This window comes from Stereum hirsutum (genome assembly GCF_000264905.1).
Source record: "Stereum hirsutum FP-91666 SS1 unplaced genomic scaffold STEHIscaffold_9, whole genome shotgun sequence".
NCBI classification, from domain to species: Eukaryota; Fungi; Basidiomycota; class Agaricomycetes; order Russulales; family Stereaceae; genus Stereum; species Stereum hirsutum.
Window position 1 is genome coordinate 1,122,828 of NW_006763139.1, and position 22,774 is coordinate 1,145,601.

Genomic DNA, 22,774 nt, shown 5'->3' on the forward strand with positions numbered 1-22,774 from the left:
ACTCATCCCCGCGACAGCACCGTTCCCACTCCCACCCACTCCCAATCCCAACCCAGGCTCCACTTTCGTCCCCTGCACCGCATCCATACTGACGAACTTCTCAAACTTATTCGATCCGAAATCGATCATGCTGATCTTGAGCGTATGAGACGGATGGTTTGCGCTTCCCTGGGCGGAGGCGCCCGATGCGGCTTGGTTGGGGATGACGAGGACGTGGGCGGTGAGAGGGCCACGAAGGGTGACGGTGTATCCGTTCGTGTACTTGTACGTCCAGATGGCGCCGACGCATTCGACGACGGCGTGGTTTGCGGCGTAGAGGCGTTCACGGGCACCGTCGAGGGAGAGGGTCATGGATTTGACGCCGGATTGGGAGGTGACGAGGAAGAACCGAGGGAGAATCGGCGTGCCGATTTCTGTTGCACAAAGAACAAAGAAGGTTAAGAGCCATAAGGATGTTTGCTGAGACACAGAGACAGGAAAGCGAAAGCGAGAGATGACAGACCAAAGATCTTGGCCTCGGCCTGCTGGTTGTCTTTCCAGAGCGTGAGCTTGAGCGTGGCAGTCGGTAAAAAGTAGTCCTTGATGAGCTCTTCCCAATGCGACAGCTGCAGTCTCTGTAGAGTTCGAACGCAGAATGTGATATAAAAAAATCAGCAACGAACACATAGAGTAAATCATAAAATGCTGATACTAACCTTGGGATTCTCGTGCAGAAGTCCACTAAACTGTAACAACCTCAGGAGTGCCTGCCCAGCTCCAACCGCGCCCTGCACCCCGAAACTAGTCACACACGCAAAAGTAAAAAATCAGTCAGGCACATTTTCATCAGAATGGATTCGAAAGGCAGGAAACGAAGGAGAAAAAGAAATCAAACCAAAAACAAAATACTCACTTCGAAATATGCCTCGGCGGAACACCCATCGGGGGTCCCGGCACTCCCCTCCTCATCCCCACCGCACCAGCACCACCAACCATACCCATCATCGTCGTATCCGGCGGTGTCCCCGCTCCTCCTTGCTGTTGCCCTTGCCCTTGCCCCTGTCCCTGTCCTTGTCCCGGCCCTTGTGGCGGTATCCCAACTGCGCCCATTCCTGCCGGTCCGCCCATGCCAACTCCTGGTCCGCCCATTCCTCCTGGACCACCCATTCCTCCGGGGCCACCCATACCCACTCCTGGTCCTGGTCCACCTATCCCCGGTGGCGGTCTCGACGCTAACACCATCTGCCCTTGTCCTTGGCCTTGTCCGGGAGGACCGGGAGGTTGCCCGGGCTGTGGAGGCGGTTGACCCATTTCTGACGGATTGCCGGGCTGGAGAGAAAGAGGAGGGGGAGGACCACCACCGTGCTGCATCTGCATCTGCTGCATATGTTGCTGCTGCTGATGCTGCTGTTGTTGGAGTTGCTGCTGATGTTGGAGCTGCTGTTGGAGGTGTTGCGGAGGATGTTGGGAGTGGGCGTGCATCTGCTGCTGCTGCTGCGATGGAGGAGGTTGGAGTCCAGGATGCGATTGGGATTGTTGTTGTGGAGGAGGCGGCGGTTGTAGTTGCTGCTGCTGTTGGTGGTGGTGGTGTTGTTGTTGCGGTGGCTGCTGCTGTTGCGACGGATGCTGTTGTTGTTGCTGTTGTTGCTGAACAGGCATCCCCATCGGCGGTCCCCCGATATTCGCAGGTCTCCCTTGTAACAACGTCGCATTCGCGGGCAACCCGCCTCCCTGTCCCGGTCCCGGTACAGGGATCGAATGCGAATGTGGATGCGTGTGCGGATGAGGAGTCCTCGAGGATCCGCTTTGCTGTGACGGGGGTCGGCCGGGGATAGGGATACTGTTCTGGGGACCAAGAGGGAGTTGTTGTGCGGACGAAGGCGGACGAGGGGGATTCATGCCGTTATTTGGATGGGGGATGCCGTTCAATTGACCATTGTGCGGCGATTGCATATTAGAAGGCGAAGAATGATGGGAATGGGTCATGTGTGGCTGTTGGAGGGAGGGCGGCGGATGTTGTTGTTGTTGCTGTTGGGATAGATGCTGCTGTTGGGGAGTCGGGTGCTGCGACGGAGGACCGTGTTGCTGCTGTTGCTGCTGGTGAGGAGAGATGTTCATGGGTCGATGATGATGCTGCGACGGCGGTCGTGCAGGAGAGATACCCTGTTGTTGAGGCGGAGGCATACCGAAATGGTTTCCTCCTGGTCCCGGTCCTCCGCCTGGACCGCCACCCATGAAGCTATCGACGTTGGTAGGCGCGCCTTGCATCTGAGCAAACGTCTGAGCGGGTGTCATCTGGAACTCTGTACGAGTCGCTGAGCCAGGCGCACTAGAAGGACCACCGGGTGGCCCGCCGCCATTGCCGCCACCGCCCATTCCTTGTCCCATATCGAGCGACGGATTGGGTGGCGTTGGAGAAGGAAACATGAATTGATTGTTCTGACCGACCGATATTCGATTGCCGGGATGAGGCTGCATGCCCTGCGCGAACTGTGGTCCGTTCTGATAGTTCATAAATAGCGAGTTTTCGGGTGATGGATTGTGGTTCTGGGGATGACTCGGTGGACGAGGGGAGGTGCCGATAGGCGGCTGTGGGTGTTGATGCTGGCTGGTGAGCGGCACCTGGTTCTGGAAGAGATGCTGTTGTCCGAGACCGGGCTGCATGACTCCGCCGGGGTGAGATTGGGAGAGCGAAGGATGTGGGTTGTGGTTGCCAGGCATCATGCCGGCCTGGCCTGACGTAGTGCGTCCCATACCCTGTGGCGGCATCCCGATGTGAGGAGGCGGACGGCCCATTCCCATTGGATTCGAGGAGGACATATGGTTCGCCATCTGCTGCTGTCGATGTTGTTCGGAGACCTGTCGATTGGGGATGGGGCCGGGTGGCCCTTGCATGCTCATATGTTGTGATGGTGGTTGACCCGGTCGCATCTGGGCGCCCATCGCGAGGTTGAGGCCACCGAGAGGCCCCATATTATTAGGATGAAGACCGCCCATTGGGACGCCAGACTGGCCACCTCCGGGTTGAAGCTGGGGTTGGGACGCGACGCGACGGAGCTGACTTGCGGCACCTGGCGGCATCATGTTGGGAGTAAAACCGAGACCAGCGGGACCGAGGCCGTTCGTATGAGGGACGGGAGGGCTCGCGCCCTGGGGGGTCATGTTTTGGGGATTGTGGCCCTGCTGGAGGAGCTGCTGTTGGCGCTGGCGCTGCTGCTGTTGCTGGCCTGCTGCCTGCTGTGCGAGGAAGAGATTTGCGGATGGCTGGCCTGGGAGTTGGTTTGGGTTTGAGTGCTGAGGGCCGAGGTAGGCCATCGAGTTCATTCCGGCAGGGTTGTTGGGGAGCATATTCATGTGTGGCTGGTTCTGTGGCTGCTGCCCGGGCTGCGGGGGGAAGGCTGAGGGGTTGATGCCGAGCATGTTGCCTCCTGCGATGTTGTGCATGCCCGGGGTGCGCATCATGTCTGGCCGGACGTTCATGGCGAGCTGCGAAACCGGCTGGGAGGACGCGAGGGCGTTGTCGAGCGCGAACGGGAAGCTGTGCTCCAGGATGGGCACCCGATTAGCATAAGGCAACGCTCGCAGAGCAGACGGAGACTGCCTACAAGACGCGTGCGAAACGATCGCCGGGTCGGGACGGCGGGGCTGCTGCAGCGCGGGCACGCTCGCTCGTCGTGGGGGTCGAGAAAAAGGAGGCGGGGCGCTGTGGTCGACGGCGGGGGAGAAGTTGTCGTCGCTGTCGTTGGCGGCGGAGACGAAGAGGTGGATGGGAGGCGATGCTGAGTGCGGGCAGCGAAGGGGAAGCTTCGGGGACGGCTCCCACGCTCGCTCGTTGACCGCCACGCGTCGGCCAGACGCTCCGGCCACGCTCCGGCGCCTTTCTCTGCAAACGACGATGGTCAGGCAGCTCAAGCACCACGAGCAGAAGCTCCTCAAGAAGGTCGACTTTCTCAACGTATGTTTTTCTCTTATGTTTTTCTTGCCACATCCCTCATCTTTTTGCAGTGGAAGCAAGATGCAAATCTTCGCGAGATCAAGGTTATGCGCCGGTACCACATCCAGGACAGAGAAGACTACCACAAGTAAAACACGCCTCCAACTTCTTTTCCTATCCCATCCCTAACCATGCCTTCAACAGATACAATAAACTATGTGGCTCCCTGCGCTCCCTAGCCCACCGCCTCTCCCTCCTCCCGGCCCAGGACCCATTCCGCGCCCGCATGGAGGGCCAGGTCCTCTCCAAGCTCTTCGACATGGGCGTCCTCAACGCCCAGGCCAAGCTCAGCGACGTAGACAACAAGCTCACCGTCGCAGCCTTCTGTCGCAGGCGCCTCGCCGTCATCATGGTCGTGGCGAAAATGGCAGAAACTGTTAGCGCGGTATGTAAACCTCCCCCTTGTTCCCCGTTCTTGTTCCGCAGGGGTGGGAAGATTGTCTTGACATGGTTTCGAGTGAATTCGAGACCTTTGAGCAGTGAGGTTGCGAGGCTTTATATTTCGTGCAGAAAAAGAGTCGCGGTGCAGCCCAGAAGGAGCCGCGCATCTTCAATTCATCAATACTCATGCGCCCTTCTAATTTTGCAGGCGGTCAAGTTCATCGAACAAGGTCACGTACGCGTCGGTCCAGATATGATCACTGATCCAGCCTACCTCGTAACACGGTATGTCTTCCCGCTTCCCGCTTTCGAATATCCCGAGCGTTAAACAATGCATTTGACGCCGATTATCAGACACATGGAAGACTTCGTGACCTGGGTAGACACCTCGAAGTTGAAGAGGACTGTCATGAGCTACAACGACGAGGTCGGTCCCTTTTGCTCGCTTCTTCCAGCGATGATGCTGACCGCCACTACTCTTCACAGCTCGACGACTTCGACCTTCTATAGTCTCCCTTTTTCTCACCACGCTCGGTACGATTACACTCCTCTTCCTCGACAGAGACTGGACCTCACCCGCGATGCCTCACCCGATCGCCGTCTTCCCTCCTCGTCTTCCCTCCTCGTTGACTTGCCCATGCGCTCGGTCGATCACCGGCCGTGGCCATATGCCACCCCCAGTTCCACGTCTAAAAAGCTAAAAGCTACCCGCCAAAGGCCAAAACCGAAACTGAACCCAAAAAGTATCATAATCTCTCTCGGGTATAACAATAACTTATTCGGTGTACGTCTCTTTGTCTCGCTGCTTGCTTTGTGTCTTCGTGTCTTTGTATGGTTATGATTCGTTCGGTGCTTTGACTTTCTCATGATGCGTGTGAGATCGAATGCTGAATGCTGCATTGTTGTATTCTACGTTCTATGACTGGACGTTCGCGTGCGGTCCAGCCGATTTTACGTGACAGTCGGACGTGTCGTGGGTCATGGTCGCGATTCGGATCATGATCATGCAGTCCAGGTCTCTACCAGTGCCAACTGAGCATCATACAAGATATGACGGCGATAATTGTCTGGCGCTACGTACACAGTCCTACCCGATTTTTATTAAAGGACTTCGTTTATTCTAACGAAGACTCAGACTCAAATCATTGGACCTTCATCCATGACTCCTCTTCACTTCATTGCCACCGTGACTGCCCATTGCTCTGATCCCCCGTCCCCCTGCCGTCTACGCTCCAATTCATACGCCTCTTGCGTCAAAAGGGCTTCGCGAATGAGCGTGTGTGCGACTCGATCACCCGTTGCCCCGCTTTCAAGACATCTGCTACTCGGTACTCAATGCGGAACGCAATCAATCGCTTCGATTGCCTCTTTGGGATCTATTGTCCTTTCTGGGATATATAAATAAGGGCGTGTCCGGAATCGCTTCACGTACGGACACGAAAAACCACACCTCTCTTCCTCGTCAGGACAGTCGGATATCCTTCTCCTTCGTCCTACCCTCACCGGTCACCCGCGACGCCTCACCCAATCGCCATCTTCCCTCCCTCGTCCTCGTCCTCGTCGACTCGCGCACGCCCTGCGTTCATCGCCCTCAGTTTCACGTTTCAAAACCTATCTGCTAAAGCCAACACCGAATCTGAAACTGAAGCCAAAAAGGTATCGTGTTTTCTCGAGCGTATGGGGTATGAAGGTGTACGTGCCTTTGTCTTGCCGCTTGCTTCGTGTCTCTGTCTTGTTCGTCGGTGCTTTCTCATGATGCGATTGGATGAGATCGAATGCTGAATGCTGTATTGTTGTGTCCTACGTTCCATGGATTTGCGTGCAGTCCAGCCGGGACGCGTCATGGGTCGTGGGTCGTGGACGTGATCCGTATCATGCTCCCGACCGTGGTTCAGGACTATATCACCGACTGAGCACCATACACCATATGATGGTGATGGTGACGGTGACGGTAACCTCTTGCGCTATGTACAGCACACAGTCCAATCGTATTCTATTCGTCTCTTGTCAAAGGACTTTTTGGCTCTATCATGCTCATTGCTCGCGTTCTTGACTAACCTAAGGCTGGCTCGAAGTCAGACTATCTATCGAGCCTTCGACGTACAACAATCCACCCACGCGTCTTCTTCGTAACTGTAACGTCGTCACCGTGACACTGACTGTGCCGTGTCGATTCCTGTCTGCTACTCATGACCAATACTACCCCCATGACGAACGCGCAATCGCTCTGGGATTTAGACACAAGGGCGCAGTGGCCGGATCCGTCCTATGTGCTACACGAACACAGAAGGTACAGCGGACCTTGAGACTCCTGAGTCGTCGTGTCCAATTGCGACCACTCCTCTTTGGTTGACAGTCGGAAAAAATCGGAGAATATTCATCTTCAGGTCTCGATGCAGGACTACTCGCCGATCATGACCTCAGGCTGTCCGAGTTTCTGCGGGGCTATACCGACATGATGACACGGTGGCACTGAGCCCGTTTTCCCTTCGTTTCTTTCCATTGACTATCTTCCGGATATGAGAGGTTAGGGATTGCGCCAGCGCGATAAAGATGCAAGAGCGATACCTGAGCCTTAGGCGTGAACGAAGACGAAGGCATGAGACCTCTGCGTTTGTATGTGAGCGAGGTTCGGGTCACACTGTTGCACACATGAATGACGATGTGGCCCGACTTCGCCGGCCGTGACTTCGCCTCAGGTTCAAAGCATTCTACCCATCTGTTTGTAAGTATGTCGTGATGCTTCAGTTTTCATCATCGCGATAAGCACGACTGGCAGTGCATCTACGAACTCACCGTGACACCCATCGACGTTCGCTCTGCTATTACGCCACCCTCGCGCCCGACTTGGGCCCCTTTGCCTCCCTTTGCTGATAATCGTCCCGTTGGCAGGTACTTCCACCCATGTTGCCTGACTGGTCGGTCGTGTTGCATATCGCCTCCAGCCCGCCTTGCTTGCTTGTGTAACTCCCTTACCGTTCTCTCTCGCCCCATTGTGGATGTCTTTGTATCGTTTGCGAAGCGCTGCGCCAGACGACTCGGAGTCAGAGCACTGGTGAAGAGGAGTATGGTTTTCTGTGGCCTTCTTCGTCGCACTCCCATGACTGAGATCCAACTTCCGTCTGCATATTCAACTGTCGCGGGTACGATAGCTCCAACCTACTTACGGCCAGTGACCTTCTCTTGTGACAGACAATGCTATTGGAAGAGGACAGCATAGTTATATTGGGGATATATCGGAAAGATCGAGCATGGTAGTGTACAAGAGCATAAGACATAGAATGTACGAGGAGCAGATAGAAAAAGCATTGTGAGAACTTAAACCCGAATACATATGCGAGATGAACGACACAGCAACAAATGAAAACAGACAAGTCCGACCATACGAATGAGTGACAGCGAGAGAGAGAGAGAGAGATCCGGGCCTCTTAAGAAAGCCTCGCCATCGGAGGCTCAGCAATGCTTTCCTGGAGAGAGGCCAGCCAGCAGGCACCGAAGAGTTTCGGGAAGCGGTCGAGCTTCAGGAACGCGTATGGGGGATCATGCTCCGCGAGCTCCTTTTCTAGCTTCTTGGACAACTTCGGCTGAGTTATCGCCGCGATCGCAAGGACACAAATCATCTCGGGAAGGCCGCCCCGTTTTGCGTCTGCTTTGAGGGCCTTTTTCACCTTGGCCCTCGCCTTGCGAATTTCCGGACCAGCTTTGGTTGACCAGACCCACTCCTTCTTCTTCTGGAAGATACAAGCCAAACGAAAAACACATATCAAGTTAGCAGGTGCAAGATTTGGAACGGTGACGATAGGATGAGTACACACCTTATGGTCAAACCTCATATGAAAATGGTCGGGGTCAAGGCTCTCGATCGCCTCTTTGAGCACGGTGTTCGTCAACCCCTTCGGATCCTCGGTGAACTTGGCCTGTATCACGAGCTCGATGTACCAACTTGGATTTTCCTCCGACTGCAGCAGGCAATGGATGTCGGGACCATCATTATTGTCTGGCCGAATGAATGCCGCGCCTTTGGGAACCTTGAGCTCGTCCAGGTAATCGGTGGCCCTCCTTGCCTTGAAGGCGAGCTGGGGGGAAGCGCCCGAGTTCGGCGAGACTGCTGATACGACGTACTCACCAGACTCCGTGTGAACACTGACCAGACGGAATCGACGTTCAGCTAGGTGTTCGAGCCCCTTGGGGAGGTTGAGGAGGTCCTTCAACGGTGCGAAATCGCCCATCGCATCTACGGTGACGACTGCGATTTGGTTTTCAAAGTTGGAGCCTTTCTGGTGGGACTCGGGCATGTTCTGGTAGACGGTTGTCATATGCTCCAGAAGCTCCTTCCTGCAATGGACGGCCACCGCAGAAAACACTATCGGTGCGGCGAACCTTACCTTTTGGACATCTCTCGAGTCACTATGGTCGTAGGTTAGCTTTCCGATGCTGGATTCGATGAGTTTGGCCGTCTCTCTGTTGACCGGAGTTGCATATCCGCCCAGCTGCTGCATAACGGTGATGGTGTAGATGGTTTGTTTGACACCTGTGAAGTGCCGAACCAGTCAGTGTACTATTTCAACGACACAGGACAATGCTAAGGCTTCGCTCACCCTCGGGGAGGCTATCAAAAGCAGTCCAGTCCATAGGATGGACTACTACCCGTTTTATAGTCTGCTCGACGTCATCCCCAAGCGCAGGTTCAGCAGACTCGAACTTTTCACCACACGTGATAAGCCAACCAGTCCAGAAGGAGACGATGCGACTCAGGACACGATGAGGAGATATTGTCTTCGTCTGGAGTATAATTTCGATCAGCCACGCAGATAACTCGTAGCTAAAGACAAAAGCGACGACTGTAAGTGATATTGTTGGAGGATATGAAAGGCTAGAATGACACATACGGACCACAAAGCCAATAGACGGCCCGATTCAGAAACCTTTCGAAATCCATCCGCGGTATCCTGCGTTCCTTAGCCCAGCCCTTAAGCTTGTCCTCTAAAAACGTCCAGTGATCCTCGGCGTCCCAAAATCCGCCAGTAATGGGAACCTCGACCGTTTCAAAGCCAAAGGAGGCCGCAGTAGACTCGAGAGCGCGCTTCATGGTTCCCGCCGATACGCCGCTCTGAGTAGAAAAGACAGTGCTGGTGAAGACGTCGTCCAGGTCCAACCAGGCATGGAGAAACTCAGTCAGAACTGAGCAAGGTTCGTCAGGGTGATCACGGAGGCGGAAACGATCAGTGTTGAAGTGATCTAGGCCGTAGCTGGCGTTCATCACCACCAGAGAGAGATTGTCCCTGAGCTTCGGAGCTTTCGACTTAACTTGATGAGAGAAGCCATGGATGAGGTGGACAAGTACTTCCATAGGCGCCGTTCGAAGCACTTCAGCACAACGCACAAAGATGTCCTTGGTGGGACCAATACGATCCGGGTCGAACGGCAACCTGCCAGAGGCCAGTTGGATCGCGGGCCACTCACGCAACCAGTCCTCCAGGGATATGTGCTCCGGTCTGCAATCCAGGAAGGCATTGAAGACGAATAGATGGCTACCGGCGACTCCTAAAGCGACGTGTTCCGCCGCCTCTCGGTTGTGCTGTATTTGTTTGGGGTCGTCAGCGATAGGGCCAAATTTGGTCTTGTTCTTCAGGGTCTCCGTTATGGCTATGTGAAGGCTCTGGGAGCCATAAACCGCAGAGCCGTCGGGAAACTTTTTGCGGAGAGCCTCCTCTTCTGGGACAAGCGCGAGTAGAATGGCGCCTGTATTCATAGAGTGTTGCATGCAAGTGTCGCCCTTGCCTTGTCCCTTGGGGCCGATCAGGATCCTGTCATTGTAGCATAAGTAAAAATCAGATAATGTCAAATTTTGATCAGCGGCCACATACGAGTTCTGGTGAGGTTTGGCGAGACTCTTCACTTGCTCTGAGAGCGCTGCGGGGGAATACAGCCTGTCCAGCTTCATGCTCACCATAGAGCCACTGCCGACTCTAAAGCGACCGGATACTGGGTCGCCGCTTTGAAGCAAGTCTAAGAGTGGTTTATACTCGCTATTCAAAACGTCTTCGAGCTGTTTCTTGACAACCGCATACTTCTCCTTCTTTGGCGTGTCAGGTATGATGGGGCGGCCGGCCCATACTTCTGTGCAACAAAGTCAGTAAGAAGACACTGGTCAATGAAGCAGATATTTCCGTACTGTGATTGATGAGCTCATAATAGCTCTGCACAACAGCTGGCGTGGCCTGTGTGGCCTGCGTCGCCACGACTTGGTCCATCTTGTGTTTAAATTTGTTTATAACAGGTGACACAGTGGAGTCCTCACGCAATACGGCCATGCCTTCCTTATCATTATGCGTATAACGCAATCCAAGTGCCCAGAACAACACATGGTTCGAGCTAGAGCAAAGAGCTGCGAGGTCAGGATCTTCGACGCGCACTGCATCAATCTTCTCTTGACATTCGGTTCGAATTACTTCTTGCTCATCCTGAGAGAGGTCGGACCATAGCCTAGTGCAGTGTGGAGCGGGAAGTACCATAGCAGGAGAGTTCGGCATTGTGGTAGGATCCGGAGGGCGAACAAGGACTGCGCCAGGAATGTCGTCCAAGAGAGAAAGTGCCGTCCTTGGTTCGGTGCGATAAGTTGAAGAGAGAGACCCAGCTGGGGCAGGACTTGGTGAGGCAGCCTCAGGAGGAGAATCTGAAACGTTGCCAGGAGTCCGAATATGAGAACGGCCCATACTTGCTTCAGAGTTCGAGTGCGCGGCCTCAGACGAGTCATCAAGCCTTGCGTCGTGAGCACCGAGACGAGCGCGCTTTATTTTGCGCTCAAGACGATCCTCTACAGGTGCAGGCCGTCGAGCGAGAGACACCGACGCATAAGAGCCGGGCCGGGGAGGCTTGCGAGGACGGAGAGTTCTGCTCGAGCCGGAAGCATGAACAGGATCAGGAGGCGAGGGCCCTGCCGGTGGAAGGCCATCACGGCCGTCCAATGTGTCTGCAGCACTAGTGGTTGACTCCTTCTTTCTCTTGCGGGTCATGGTTCTTTCGGTATGGGACAGCTCACAGTGGGCGACTAATGTGTCGCGAGGCAACTAGAGAACCGTCGTCAGAAAGTTGAACAAGGTAAAGGATGAGAACACTCACTGGAAGGATCCGATGGTGGTGGTAGAGGGAAATTAAGTGGGACGCAGCGGAAAGGGTCTCTGGGTAGTGGAAGTTGGGATTGCGCTGTGTCGCTGCAAAGAAGGGAAAGGAAGAAGTTCGGGAGGTGTTAGCCGACGCGTGAGATGGTGTCCAAAGCAAACAAGACACATCACCCGGCGCGCCGGGCCATGCCGGGCCGCGCTCGCTCCTTTCATCCACGACTTGCGACTTGTGCGTTCCGCGACATACCTCCTTTGAAGATTGCACAATCCAATACCCTCGCCATGTACGCGCTCCGGCCGATCCAGAACTGTATGTTAGGGAAACGTCGACGCGACAATGTCGACGTCAACATCCCAGCAGAACCGCCGGCGAAACAACGCCATCTAACATCTCCACCGCCGAAACGTCAGACTCGACCCTCGACGAAGCCTGCGACGACCAGTCAGAACTGTTATTCGCTGAGGAATACCAGAGAGCGCGCCAGAAGGGCCATCGCAGCAAGTAACACTCCCATCCCAGCTCCCAATCCAGTCCCAATCCCAATCCCTCCCACGAAGCCCAACCTCAAGAAGCGTCAGCACACCGCTGTGGACGCTGATGTTTCCACAGTTGAACCAAAAGCAAAACGGCATCACCAGCGCCATCTAACCTCCCCACCGCCGAAACGTCAGACTCGTTCCTCGACAAGGCCTGCGACGACCAGCCAGAATCGTTATTCGCTGAGGAATACCAGAGAGTGCGCCAGAAGGGCCATTGCAGGAAGCAACACTCCCATCCCAGCTCCCAATCCAGTCCCAATCCCAATCCCTCCCACGAAGCCCAACCTCAGGAAGCGTCAGCGCACCGCTGAGGACGCCGATGTTTCCACAGTTGAACCAAAAGCAAAGCGGCATCACCAGCGCCATCTAACCTCTCGACCGACGAAACGCATAGCCCGTAACTCGTCAAAGCCAGCTATTCCCACTCAAACCCGTTACTCGCTCAGGATGACCCCAGATCGTATTCGACGAAACATCGCGGCATCACCCTCAGCTGCTCCCGTCCCAGATCCCATTCCTGCACCCGTCTCAATCCCATCCCTTATCCAAGTCAGTGCCCCGGCCCCCACTTCAGCTACTGTACCAGACCTGACAGCCCCCAGCGACCGAGCCGCCACCTCCTCTTGCATTCAAGACCGCTCAGTCCCCATTCAGATTACTCGCGTCCTTAACCCTGTCATAGCTCCCATCTCAGACCCCACCCTGGTTCCTCCTTCAACGTCCATCCCCTCTCGTTGTTCGGTCAATCCTGCAAGCACATTGTCTAAACCTACGCATCTGCCGTGGTCTCAACTCCCAGAGGTCACACAAACTCGACTGTCTGCTCAGTACAATGATCTGATCACTCGCACCTGGGGAAGCCACTCCATCCTCTGGACTGACGGGTGGGATGGTTTCGCTGAAGCTCTGGGTCTATCCACCTGCCAGAAACCTATCGGTGTCCCAGAAGATGATGTGCTCATCATGTTCCGTGACTTACGCGAGGCTCTGAGCACCATACACAGGAAGATCAATTTCTATGATTTTTGCCACCATCGTGAGTACAGATATACTTCTTTTTCAGGCTTGCGTACTCAACTGGGTCCTTCTAGATGTATTCTCGAATGATTTGGACACGTCAATCAATGAGGCATTAGCCCAAGTAGACCCTTCGTTTATACCAACGTGTGTGTTCTTCCTCTATGTACTAACCAATTTTCCCTGATCATTTGACCCTAATCTATTATAGGTATTGTGAAGTTGAGGGATTTCCTCCACATACTTTAGACCTCCTGCGCAAGGTCAGCGCAAACTGGGGCTTTTATTTCGCGTATTCGCCAAATAAGACATCGGAGGAAGCTCATGCAAGCAAGCTATCCCACGATCTAATTCTCGCAACGCAAGAGCTCGGGGCTTCCATGGACACTGCAACTCACAGTCACAAAGCAACATCGCACCACGCAGCCTTGGCACAACGCTGCTTTAACGCCCTCTACCTCACTCGCATCATCGCCCTCCAGAGATTCCTAGATTGCCTACCTCGAGATATGGACGCAAAGCTCGCACGCATTGAATGGGCTCTATTTCAATATGATCCACCTCGTCTACCGGATGGAGACGACATATTCTCCGCGATTTATCGCCGTGTCACGAGAGCTTGTGGTTCTGTCTTCGATCTCAAGCGGGCGGCCGAAGGTCGGTTTCGTGCTCTGGTCAAGAAGGACCGGCACCTTTTCCTGAAAAAAAGTGAACTCCAAAGTGAACTCCCGTATGTTTTGTTCGAGTTTTCCCACCAATTGCCATTCCTTCTCGCAGTCGACGAGGTCGAAAAACCTGTTCTCCAGAGCCCTTCGGGCGGTCACCGTCCAGCCTGCTCCCGCCTTGGTGTCAATGCCCTGTTTTATGGATTTGACGCGCCTCCTTGAGGCCCTTCGTATGTGTTCCATTCCCTCTATCCCGTTTCGCGCTTCCTTACACCCTGTTCTGTCCAGCTGCAGCCTTGAATTGTCGCCATCACCTCCCTTTAATTGTCGCCATCCATTACTTGGCCTCCTGGCTACTCGGTCGCCGCGGCGCCCAACCTTGATGAAGCCATGTTGACCAGGCCATTTCAAGAACATTGGACGTGGTACAAGCATACATCCATGATGGTCTGAGACCGTACGCTAACGGATGCAAAGCATCGATCTCCATGCTCGATACTGCGAAGAGGTCCTAGGTCTGCGCCCACCCGCCATGTCTATCGGAACCGACGCCCCGATCCAGCCAGTTCGTCTTCACCTCCGTCAATCGGTCGACGTTACACCTTCACGAAAGGATCCCGGCTTCCCGTTTTTGTCTTTCTAACCCGCCTATAAGTCACTCTGTGGCAGGTGATCGATTTCGCCCTTACGGTCTTTCTTGTGTCGATACCAGCTACACGTCCATGCCCTGGTGCAGTCTATCTACAGCGATCGGCTGTGTCCAGCGCGTTGTCCTACAACGCCTGTGGATCATGTACTGGTACTCATATAGACACTACTTCCCGAACCCATCTTCGTCACCTCTCTCTCTGCATCCGCATCGAGGTCTCCAGCCTCTCTCGTCCTCGTCGTCGCCTTCGTCGATCCCACTTCCTGCACGACGTTTGCCTCCGCCCCTTCCACCCCTGCCGTTTTGGTCCGCGATGACTTTTATCTTACGGCGCCTCCATCTGTGGTGCTCGCGTCGTGCTTCCGGCCTCACTCTCGTGCTCGTTGCGGGACATCGCCTCCCAGCGGCATCATCCTCGCGCGGTTATCGGGCTCCCCGGTGGATGTGTGTGGTGTGAGGTGGGTGGATGTGCGGGTACGGTGGTTGATCTCCACACACACCATCGGGCCCACCTTCATTCCACCGCCCATCTACCTCCAGTCTGTCTCTACGTCTTTGTTCGTAACACGTACAGGCACTGTTCCCAAGCCACCAACGTTCACCTCGAACTCGATCCATCCGCTTCTTGTTGATAGAGGTTGATCTGTCCAGTTCCGCTGATCTTTATCTTTATACTTTCCCTATTACGGTCTCTTTTTCTTCGTGCTGATATTAGCTACGTGGCCGTGTCCTGGCACAGTCCATCTACAGCGATCGGCTCGTGTCCAACATGTCCGTGGCTACCAGTACTTCTATCCCATCACTCTTGATCAAGTCTCGACCGTTTGATCTTCTTCTTTCTCGCTTTTGTTTATGTCTCGCGGATTGTGCCTGTATTTGCTTTCCGTTCATGTATCTTGTCCCCGCAATCCTGCTTCATGTTGTCGTTGATCTTTCGTTTACGTTCTCGCGGATTGTGCCTGTAACTTGCTTTCTGATCCTGTATTTTGTCCCCTCAATCCTGTTTCCTGTTGTCTTTGATCTTTCGCTTGTCTCGCGGATTGTGCCTGTACTCGACTTCCTACGTGTTCATGTATTCCGTACCCGCACCTTAGTGCCCATCCTCACTGGTTCTTTACCCTCTTAGACTAGACTTTTGAGTCTCTCATACAACGCTCCTAATAACAGTACCAAATTTGAGAGTGTATACAATTGCAGGACCTGAAGAGTATGCAGTAAGGTTCTAAAAGTATCGCCGATACCGTACATATACGAGTTCACGACCTGAAGGCGGAGTCGAGAGAGTTGGAGACAATGGAGATTCAGAGGTCGCAACGTAGGGTTTATGTCTGAGTGGAAGCAGGTTAGAGAGTTAGTAAAGGATGAGCGAAGGAGTGGTGTAGAGCGTCGCTAGTACCAGCAGCAAGCGATTTCCAAACCAAACGCTGATTCGCGAAGCTTGGGTCAGACCAGGAAACGTCAAGGGAATGTGGTATATATACATATATAAGCGGGCGACAAGATGCGTAGAGGCAAGATATATCAGACAAATTCAGATGGAGAGAAGAGACTAGATTCGGATGTATGGCTGGGTGGGGAATGGGGGAGTGTGCAAGGTATGCTGTGTACGTACTATGCAAGACGGAGAGACGAATAGATGAGACGAGAGAAAGATCTGAGCATTGATGCAGATGCGTGAGGCAGGAGGCAGGGGCAGTGGGGTGGATGGATGGATGCTTGCGAAGAAAACATGCACAAAAGGGATATAAATATGGACAACGAAGGAGGGTAAATCAAGAAGAAGATAACAAATCCAAGCGGAGTAGGTGCAAAACAGAACTAAACAAAAAGCATTCCTTCAAACCAAGTTGAGCCATCCGGTCCCTCAAGCTACCACATCTGCAGAACTAAAACTGCTTCGCCTTCTCCTCACACTCCTCAAGCCTGGCCTTTCGCCCTTCCCAGGATTGCCCGGCTTCACCACCGCACTCGCAGCCCCAGTCTTCATCCACTCCTGCCCGGTCGCAGAACCAGCCTTACCCTGAGCGACGGCCTTCAACGCGTTGGCGTCACCCATCGAGCTCACCGACGTATGGTGTGGCCTCTTCAGCGGCACCAAAGTCGGCAACCTCGACGGCACAGGGGATACCGGTCTCTGCGACCGCCTCGTGGGTGCTGGTGTCGAAGGTTTCGAAGTGGTCGCAGTCGAAGGCTTAGCGGCAGCAGTCACCTTCGTCGCAGCTGTACTTCTCGTAGTGCTTCCATGCGTAAGCCTAGGAATCTTGTTTGGCGGAGGTGCAGCGTTCGCCTTATTCGACGTAGAACTGAGCGCGGTCCCAGGTCTCCTCGAGCTGTTCATAGCGCCCGCCGTCGATCGCGTAACCCTTGCGGGCCTCTGTTCACTCGCAGTGATGCCTCTCGGTGGCGTGGCCTTCGCCTTCTTCGCAGGAGGAACGACACCCAAGGCCGGTAACGTATCCTCTTCCTCACCCGCGTCCTCCTCATCCGATGAATCCACAGCTACCCGTTTCGAGTTGGGAGTCTTACGCGGCTGACCAGGTGGAGCTATCGATTTTGCTTTCGCGGCAGCAGCAGCGACATGCTTGTTCGGCGTCACGGGTGGCAACATCGGGCCAGGCGGGGTCGACGGCGGGAACGCAATCGTGACCTCCATAGGCATCGGCACGTTCTCCGACTCCACCGTCATATCCACCTCCTTGCCCTTCGCTTTCGACTTTGCGGTTGTCGTCGTAGTCGCGTTGGCCATCTCGGTATCGGACTCAGCAGGAGGAGTGGCGGGGGCGACAACGAGGGTGGTAGCAGCTTGGGCTTGAGCCTGAGTGCGTCGCATTTCATCGACGGCCGCCCATTTGGCCCATTCGAGCTGTTTACAGTACATGTACTGTTGTTGGGGACCGACGACACAGCCGGGACGGACGATGCGCATGAAGGCGATGGCTTCGGAAGCCGTGAAGCCGTATTTCCAGATAAGATAGGCGCCGATGAGGGTTCCTGTACGTCCAAGGCCTGCTTTGCACTAGAGACAACCATGAGTTTAGTACACGTCGATCGTATATTGAGAACACGTTCGTTAGAAGCGATAGCTAAGGAACTCGAGGACGTACGTGCACAGCGACGACGCCTCCCCCTGAAATGACCTCGTCCGACACATCAATGAATCTCCGCACGATCTCGTCCGTAGGATTGGTTCCATCATCGAAGTAGAGTTCGAGATGATTGATCCCCCGTTCGAGGAAGGTATTCCGATCGTAGAGCTCGTTGTTGAGCCTGACGACAATCTTGATGTTCCTCTGCTCGAAGTACTCCAGACAGTTCATAAACGGCGTCGGCAGCTTCCTCTTCAACGCCAATTTACTCCCCGAACCCGCTCTCGCCGGCAAACACCCAGCCGCGAACGTCGCCTCAGCCTTATCCTTCTCCTTATCCTTCTGTCCCTTCACCCACGTCGGATCCATCGGCGACGCGAACGCGATGAAGTTTGGTGTGATCCAGTTCCAGTCACCGTTCTCGACCTTTTCGTAATACTCGTACTCGTTCACATCGAATTCGTTCAGGTCGCAGAGACCGTTCTGCATGGCTTTGTAGACGCCCCAGAGGCAGTCTTGGATGTTGAGGTTAAAGTCGGAGTGACCGCGGCCTGCGTCGCGGAAGGGCATGAATTCGAGCTCGGCGATGGGTTGGAAGGCGTCCCACGGTGCGCGTTGTTGTACGATCAGCTGAGGACGGGGGTGAAGGGTCAGAATTGGTTAGGGCGGTGATGATGGGTATGTGCTGTGCGCACCGAGAAGAGAGCCATGAGAAGAGCCGCATTAGCTTTACGCCGTGGATCATCGGAAGTGTAGAGCACGAGTCTGTAAGAAGACAGTTCCTCGTCCTGAACCCAGATCGGTCGGACAATAAGATCAGACCATTTGACAACGAAGACGTAAGATGAGATGATAACGTACGCCTAGCAATGAGTGAATGTAGATGCAGGCCTTGTATACCATAGCGATGTTGAGAGGACCCCAATCCTGATAGAAGGACATGTAGACGAGCTGGTCATCGATGGTGAAGTAGTAATATTTCGCGTCATCGTCTGGGGTGACTGAGGGACCACCCTTGGCCATGCCTCGTACGCGAGGCTTGTCGCCATCCTTGAGATCGTTCAGAGTCGACTGTTTCGGCGCAGGATGGGGAAATGTGGTGAAATAGAGTCTAGCCGACATATCAGTGTAAAGCGCCTGGTCAGTTCGAGTTGGGCGCCAGTGATTGTGGCGACGAAGCACAGTCAGTCAGCTTAAACTTACCTGTCGCCGAAATGGCATAGTGGCTCGCAGTTTGGGGCCATGGTGTGCGGTGGGGATGACGGCAAGAAGGAAGGAGGGGGGAAGGGCGTGAGGTGAGGACGGCTGGAGGAAGGGCAGCTGGAGATGGGGGAGAGGAGCAGGCCTGGTAAGCGTGTCGACGAGTCCGGCACGCTGTCCCCACCAGGCGTGACCGTGTGAGTCCTTTGGACGCGTCTCCAGATTTCAAATTCATTAGATTTGCAGGTATCGCATTCGTCCTCCTCGTTTGCTGCAGATATCCACGACCACTGCTCACGGTATGTATATAACACGAAGAGACGCGTTACTCGACTCGGGAAGAGCGCGTCGAGCGCGTCCTGGGGAGAGAATCAACAAACATGGTTGAACGTGCTACGATATGCCAACTTCGCGATCGTGGCGCGTACCGCGTAAATGTTGCGTAACTGAGATCCGGGTCCGTTCATTGAGATAAGATCATCGAAAACAATGTCCCTCGCCGGAACACGATATGCCTCCTTGGCAGCATCTTGACATCAACACACACGTCCACAAACTGTATCCTGTTGGCCAGGTAGCAGATGTCTCCATGTAGAACTCGAAGCCATGTGTGTTTTACGGATGCCCATTAGCAGGTGAGACCAAGTCCCCAACCAAGTCTGAGAACATGTTCATATCCAGTTGCAGTAGCTTTCTGTAGTCCTGTGGCTCGTGTCAGTCAAGCAACTAGACCAATCACAACACACGCAGGCAGTATACGTACCTCGACAGCAGAAGGGACTGCTTTCGCTAGCTCATGACATATGTCCGACATCGCTCCCTTCAGTTCATCGACTTCCTTCCCGCTCTTACCTGAGTCAACTAACACGACCCAGCACTTCGCCACAGGTCCCAGAATCACTCCCTTCCACCTCGCAATCCTGATCGCGCATTCGCGTACCACAAAGCTCAGGGCTTTGAGAGAAGCTAACTGAAGGCTCGTTGATGGTTGTTTGTCTGGGTTCGGGAGGAGAGGGTGCGTGAGTTGTGGGATGAGGGCCTGTGAATGATGTGATAGAGACACAATTATACGACTTTAATGGAAGGTCTAAAAGAGAAGCTCGATGAACACTTCACTTTCAGATACCTCACCGTCCCCAGTTTCAATTCGTTCACGATCGTCGGCAAACCCTCCACACTCGCCGTAATACTCTCTAAATCCGAAAACCCATACCCCCAAATACTTCCGATGATGCCGTCCCCAAGCAACGCACACAGCTGATGGAATCGAGCTTCAGACTGGGGTTTTGTGGTGTGCTTGATGAGTGAGATTGTAGTCGGAATCGCTGCGCGGAGAAGTGCGGGCGTGTCGGGGCTGTGGAGGAAAGTGAGGGAGCGAGTAAGGGTCTGTCAAGGAAAGCCCACAGAAAGCCCACAAGCCAGAAACACCCAGAACGGTACAGGTGAGCATAATAAATCTTGACCGACAGTAGAAGCGCGAAGGCGCGATGCGACGGTACTTACGGTGAATAACAACTCTGTGACTCCAGTCCGACGCAACAAATCCGATGGTACGTTCTTTATCATCGCGTCCACGATCTTCATTCCTTCGATCTTGTATCGTATCTCGTAGTCGTCCAAGAGCGTCATTGTCGGAGGCACCACGAGGAACCACATCCTTTCGTATGCGTCGTTCTGATGTAAGAACAATGCCGAGCGCGCCACACGCCACACAAAGGTTCGCGGCCGTCGATTGTCCAAACCGTCAGCATCATTATGCACAGATGGAAGCAAAAGTCGAGAGTGACGGAAGTGAACACGAGTGTGAGAAGGGGAGAGCAAGGTCCCGCACCTCAATCCCTGCCACACACCACTCAATAACTCTCGCAACACCCACCTCCTTCTTCCAGACCTGATCCTCATACACATCCTGTGAAGCCATTGGTCCTCCAGCCGGACGGGGAAGTTTCCTACCTGTGCCCATATTGAGAGAAGGATGGGGGTTTGACCGGAAAAGTTGTTTGATACGAGTGGAGAGAATAGTTTCAATGAGGGCCAGGTGGGAGGTGGAGGTGAGTGAGGACGTTATGTGGGTCAGGATGTCTGGGCGAAGTTGGCGAGCAGCAGGGAAGATGATAACAATAATATAGCATTAGAAACCCGCATGACAGTGTATTTGAGAAAAGGCGTACCGTCAGCGATCTCGCCCATCTGCTCAGTCGTCCATTCTTCATGACCTCCCCAATCCCTAAACCTTGCAACGTTCCACACGACGTCTTCGTCCTTCACATCCTCTCCCCACTCAATCCCAGTCCCCTCTTCGTCTTCTCCCTTCTTCTTCTCGTCTTGTGTTTCCTCTGAATCCTCCGATTTCCTAGACCGAAGCTCAGCAATCTTCGCCCTCAGCCCCTCCAAGCTTTTCTGAGCCCTCGTCTTCCACTCATCAAGTTTGGAGAGTACATCTGCGGTTGAGTCTGCAGAGTCAAGGCGTGCATATTCTTGCGGTATGTGAAGAGAGCTTAAGAGAGTGGTTGTCGGGGTGTGTGTGGTGGAGATGCGAGGGACGGAGGTGGATGGCACATATTCTGAATCTGAGTCTGAGCCCAAGTCCGTTTCGACGATAGCCATCGCGAGACAAATAAGCACGCTGCCACAAAACAAGAGCTAGTCGATAGATCACTAGTAAGCGGCAGATATCACCAAGTCCTCAGGCCTCACTTGAAGCTTGAAGCTTGAAGGTCCATCCAACAAGTGTGGCGTAGGCTCGGACACAGCCGGACCTCAGACTCCGCGCAACCGTACGGTCACCGGAGTAGAACACTGTGAATTACAGAACATAATAACCTCCTGTTCACTTTATTCAAAATATTCGCACAATTTTGTGTAGCATACCATAATGATCTGGAACAATAAAATAGTGTGGCGCTACGAAACTCGCATTTTGGCAAATATTTTCTTGACACAACCTGTGGCTCTTTGACAGTTACTACGTCATCTTCACATGCCGATCGCGTCGAGACCTGTCGAGACGCGTCGCGAGTTCCTCCGCTCTTCCTCCTTCCGACTCTCATATTCGACTTTTGCTGGCTTGCATATATATGCTGGTTGCGACACTATCTATCGCGCTCAGTCACAGGCTCTCATGTAAATATTAAAGTACTATCGATGAAGGAGACGACCCACTGGATCACCGTCAGCACTTCGCCGTTCATCTCGCTCGAATGGCGGCCATGTTCACTTTCTCATTCCCTCCGTCGCCTAGCCTATAAGTCCTCCAGCAAAACCAAGACGAATTTGCTAGCATTACCATGACATAACATGATGTCGCGGCTTTTTTTGGTCGCATAGATGACACGCGCAGATACGGAGGCTGACTCTACCCTCTCTTTTTCTGAATTAGATTTTCCTTTCCCGCATATCGCTCCTCCGTGCGTGCAACCAGCCGCGAATACTCTCTCTTGACAGAGACTATTAATACGGCCTAAGATTGTAGGATATACTCCGTCTTCTACGTTATGAACTCACATTCCGCTGTGAACACAGCTCTCCACAGAAGGAGCGTATGTCCCGTCCACTGGTCACGGATGATTATTTTTGAACTGACGTCCCTAGGTGTCTCCCTCCTGGTAGTAGGTACGATCCAGGCCTTCATCCTGATCTCTTCTTCTTTCATTTTTGAGTGCGGGCTCTAAAATCATAAGTTTCGTCCCCTGCACTAGTAGTCCTCTCATCGTTGACGATAAATCCATCGGTCCTCTCGACACCATCTAAGTATATCTACCACGCCAAATCTGTTATGTTCAAGTCCGTCTCGGGCCTCCACGACAGGCCTCCGAGGCGAACGCCCTTTCGACCCTAGCATACCCACCAGCATCTTCATCACATCGAATCTCGATTCCATTTTGATCCCTGGCATGATAACGTATATGTCACAGCACATATATACCCTCGCCGGCAAGTTCGACTAACGACTCCTCTTACACGAAACATTTATTCGTCGAGGTCGCTGAGTCTTGAAGCCGTCCACAGAGCCAAGTCGGGTTTGTAGGCGGTCCGCGATCGTTTCGTGTACCGTGCCTATATATTCAAAGTCTAGAGACACGTTTGAATGGCAGCTTCGGCCAGAAAGTCTGTCGCACCATGCGTGTCAGATTTGAGGC

The 22,774-nt window shown here is 53.8% G+C and overlaps 7 protein-coding genes across 7 annotated transcripts; 3 read left to right on the forward strand and 4 right to left on the reverse strand.

The window, feature by feature from the left end:
- Positions 1-204: 204 nt before the first annotated feature.
- On the reverse strand, positions 205-764 carry STEHIDRAFT_37377 (uncharacterized protein; the record flags this gene model as incomplete). The annotated part of the gene is made up of 3 exons (XM_007305121.1): positions 205-413; positions 503-614; positions 696-764. Coding segments are annotated over 3 exons (390 nt in total), but the record flags the coding sequence as incomplete, so codon positions are not given.
- Positions 765-3,858: 3,094 nt separating this feature from the next.
- Positions 3,859-5,252, forward strand: STEHIDRAFT_122425 (alpha-L RNA-binding motif-containing protein). Its single transcript, XM_007305486.1, has 6 exons — positions 3,859-3,934; positions 3,985-4,061; positions 4,118-4,358; positions 4,563-4,639; positions 4,709-4,781; positions 4,841-5,252. Exons 1-6 carry the CDS (start codon positions 3,875-3,877, stop codon positions 4,862-4,864), a joined length of 552 nt encoding a protein of 183 aa, XP_007305548.1. The 5' UTR covers positions 3,859-3,874; the 3' UTR covers positions 4,865-5,252.
- A 2,530-nt stretch (positions 5,253-7,782) lies between these two features.
- Positions 7,783-11,370, reverse strand: STEHIDRAFT_158144 (uncharacterized protein; the record flags this gene model as incomplete). Its single annotated transcript, XM_007305487.1, has 6 exons — positions 7,783-8,085; positions 8,170-8,885; positions 8,953-9,176; positions 9,244-10,161; positions 10,222-10,474; positions 10,530-11,370. 6 exons carry the CDS (start codon positions 11,368-11,370, stop codon positions 7,783-7,785), a joined length of 3,255 nt encoding a protein of 1,084 aa, XP_007305549.1.
- A 294-nt stretch (positions 11,371-11,664) lies between these two features.
- On the forward strand, positions 11,665-13,922 carry STEHIDRAFT_158145 (uncharacterized protein; the record flags this gene model as incomplete). The annotated part of the gene is made up of 3 exons (XM_007305488.1): positions 11,665-13,054; positions 13,110-13,182; positions 13,247-13,922. 3 exons carry the CDS (start codon positions 11,665-11,667, stop codon positions 13,920-13,922), a joined length of 2,139 nt encoding a protein of 712 aa, XP_007305550.1.
- A 310-nt stretch (positions 13,923-14,232) lies between these two features.
- Positions 14,233-14,991, forward strand: STEHIDRAFT_158146 (uncharacterized protein; the record flags this gene model as incomplete). The annotated part of the gene is made up of 2 exons (XM_007305489.1): positions 14,233-14,265; positions 14,512-14,991. The coding sequence occupies 2 exons, from the start codon at positions 14,233-14,235 to the stop codon at positions 14,989-14,991; spliced, it is 513 nt and encodes a 170-aa protein (XP_007305551.1).
- Positions 14,992-17,194: 2,203 nt separating this feature from the next.
- STEHIDRAFT_37561 (phosphatases II) lies at positions 17,195-18,679 on the reverse strand (the record flags this gene model as incomplete). Its single annotated transcript, XM_007305122.1, has 5 exons — positions 17,195-17,365; positions 17,454-18,065; positions 18,131-18,223; positions 18,297-18,546; positions 18,639-18,679. Coding segments are annotated over 5 exons (1,167 nt in total), but the record flags the coding sequence as incomplete, so codon positions are not given.
- A 568-nt stretch (positions 18,680-19,247) lies between these two features.
- Positions 19,248-21,143, reverse strand: STEHIDRAFT_80936 (uncharacterized protein; the record flags this gene model as incomplete). The annotated part of the gene is made up of 6 exons (XM_007305229.1): positions 20,807-21,143; positions 20,467-20,717; positions 20,139-20,309; positions 19,752-20,021; positions 19,399-19,674; positions 19,248-19,337 (listed from the first exon to the last, which is right to left on the reverse strand). Exons 1-6 carry the CDS (start codon positions 20,823-20,825, stop codon positions 19,251-19,253), a joined length of 1,074 nt encoding a protein of 357 aa, XP_007305291.1. The 5' UTR covers positions 20,826-21,143.
- Between the last annotated feature and the right edge of the window lie 1,631 nt (positions 21,144-22,774).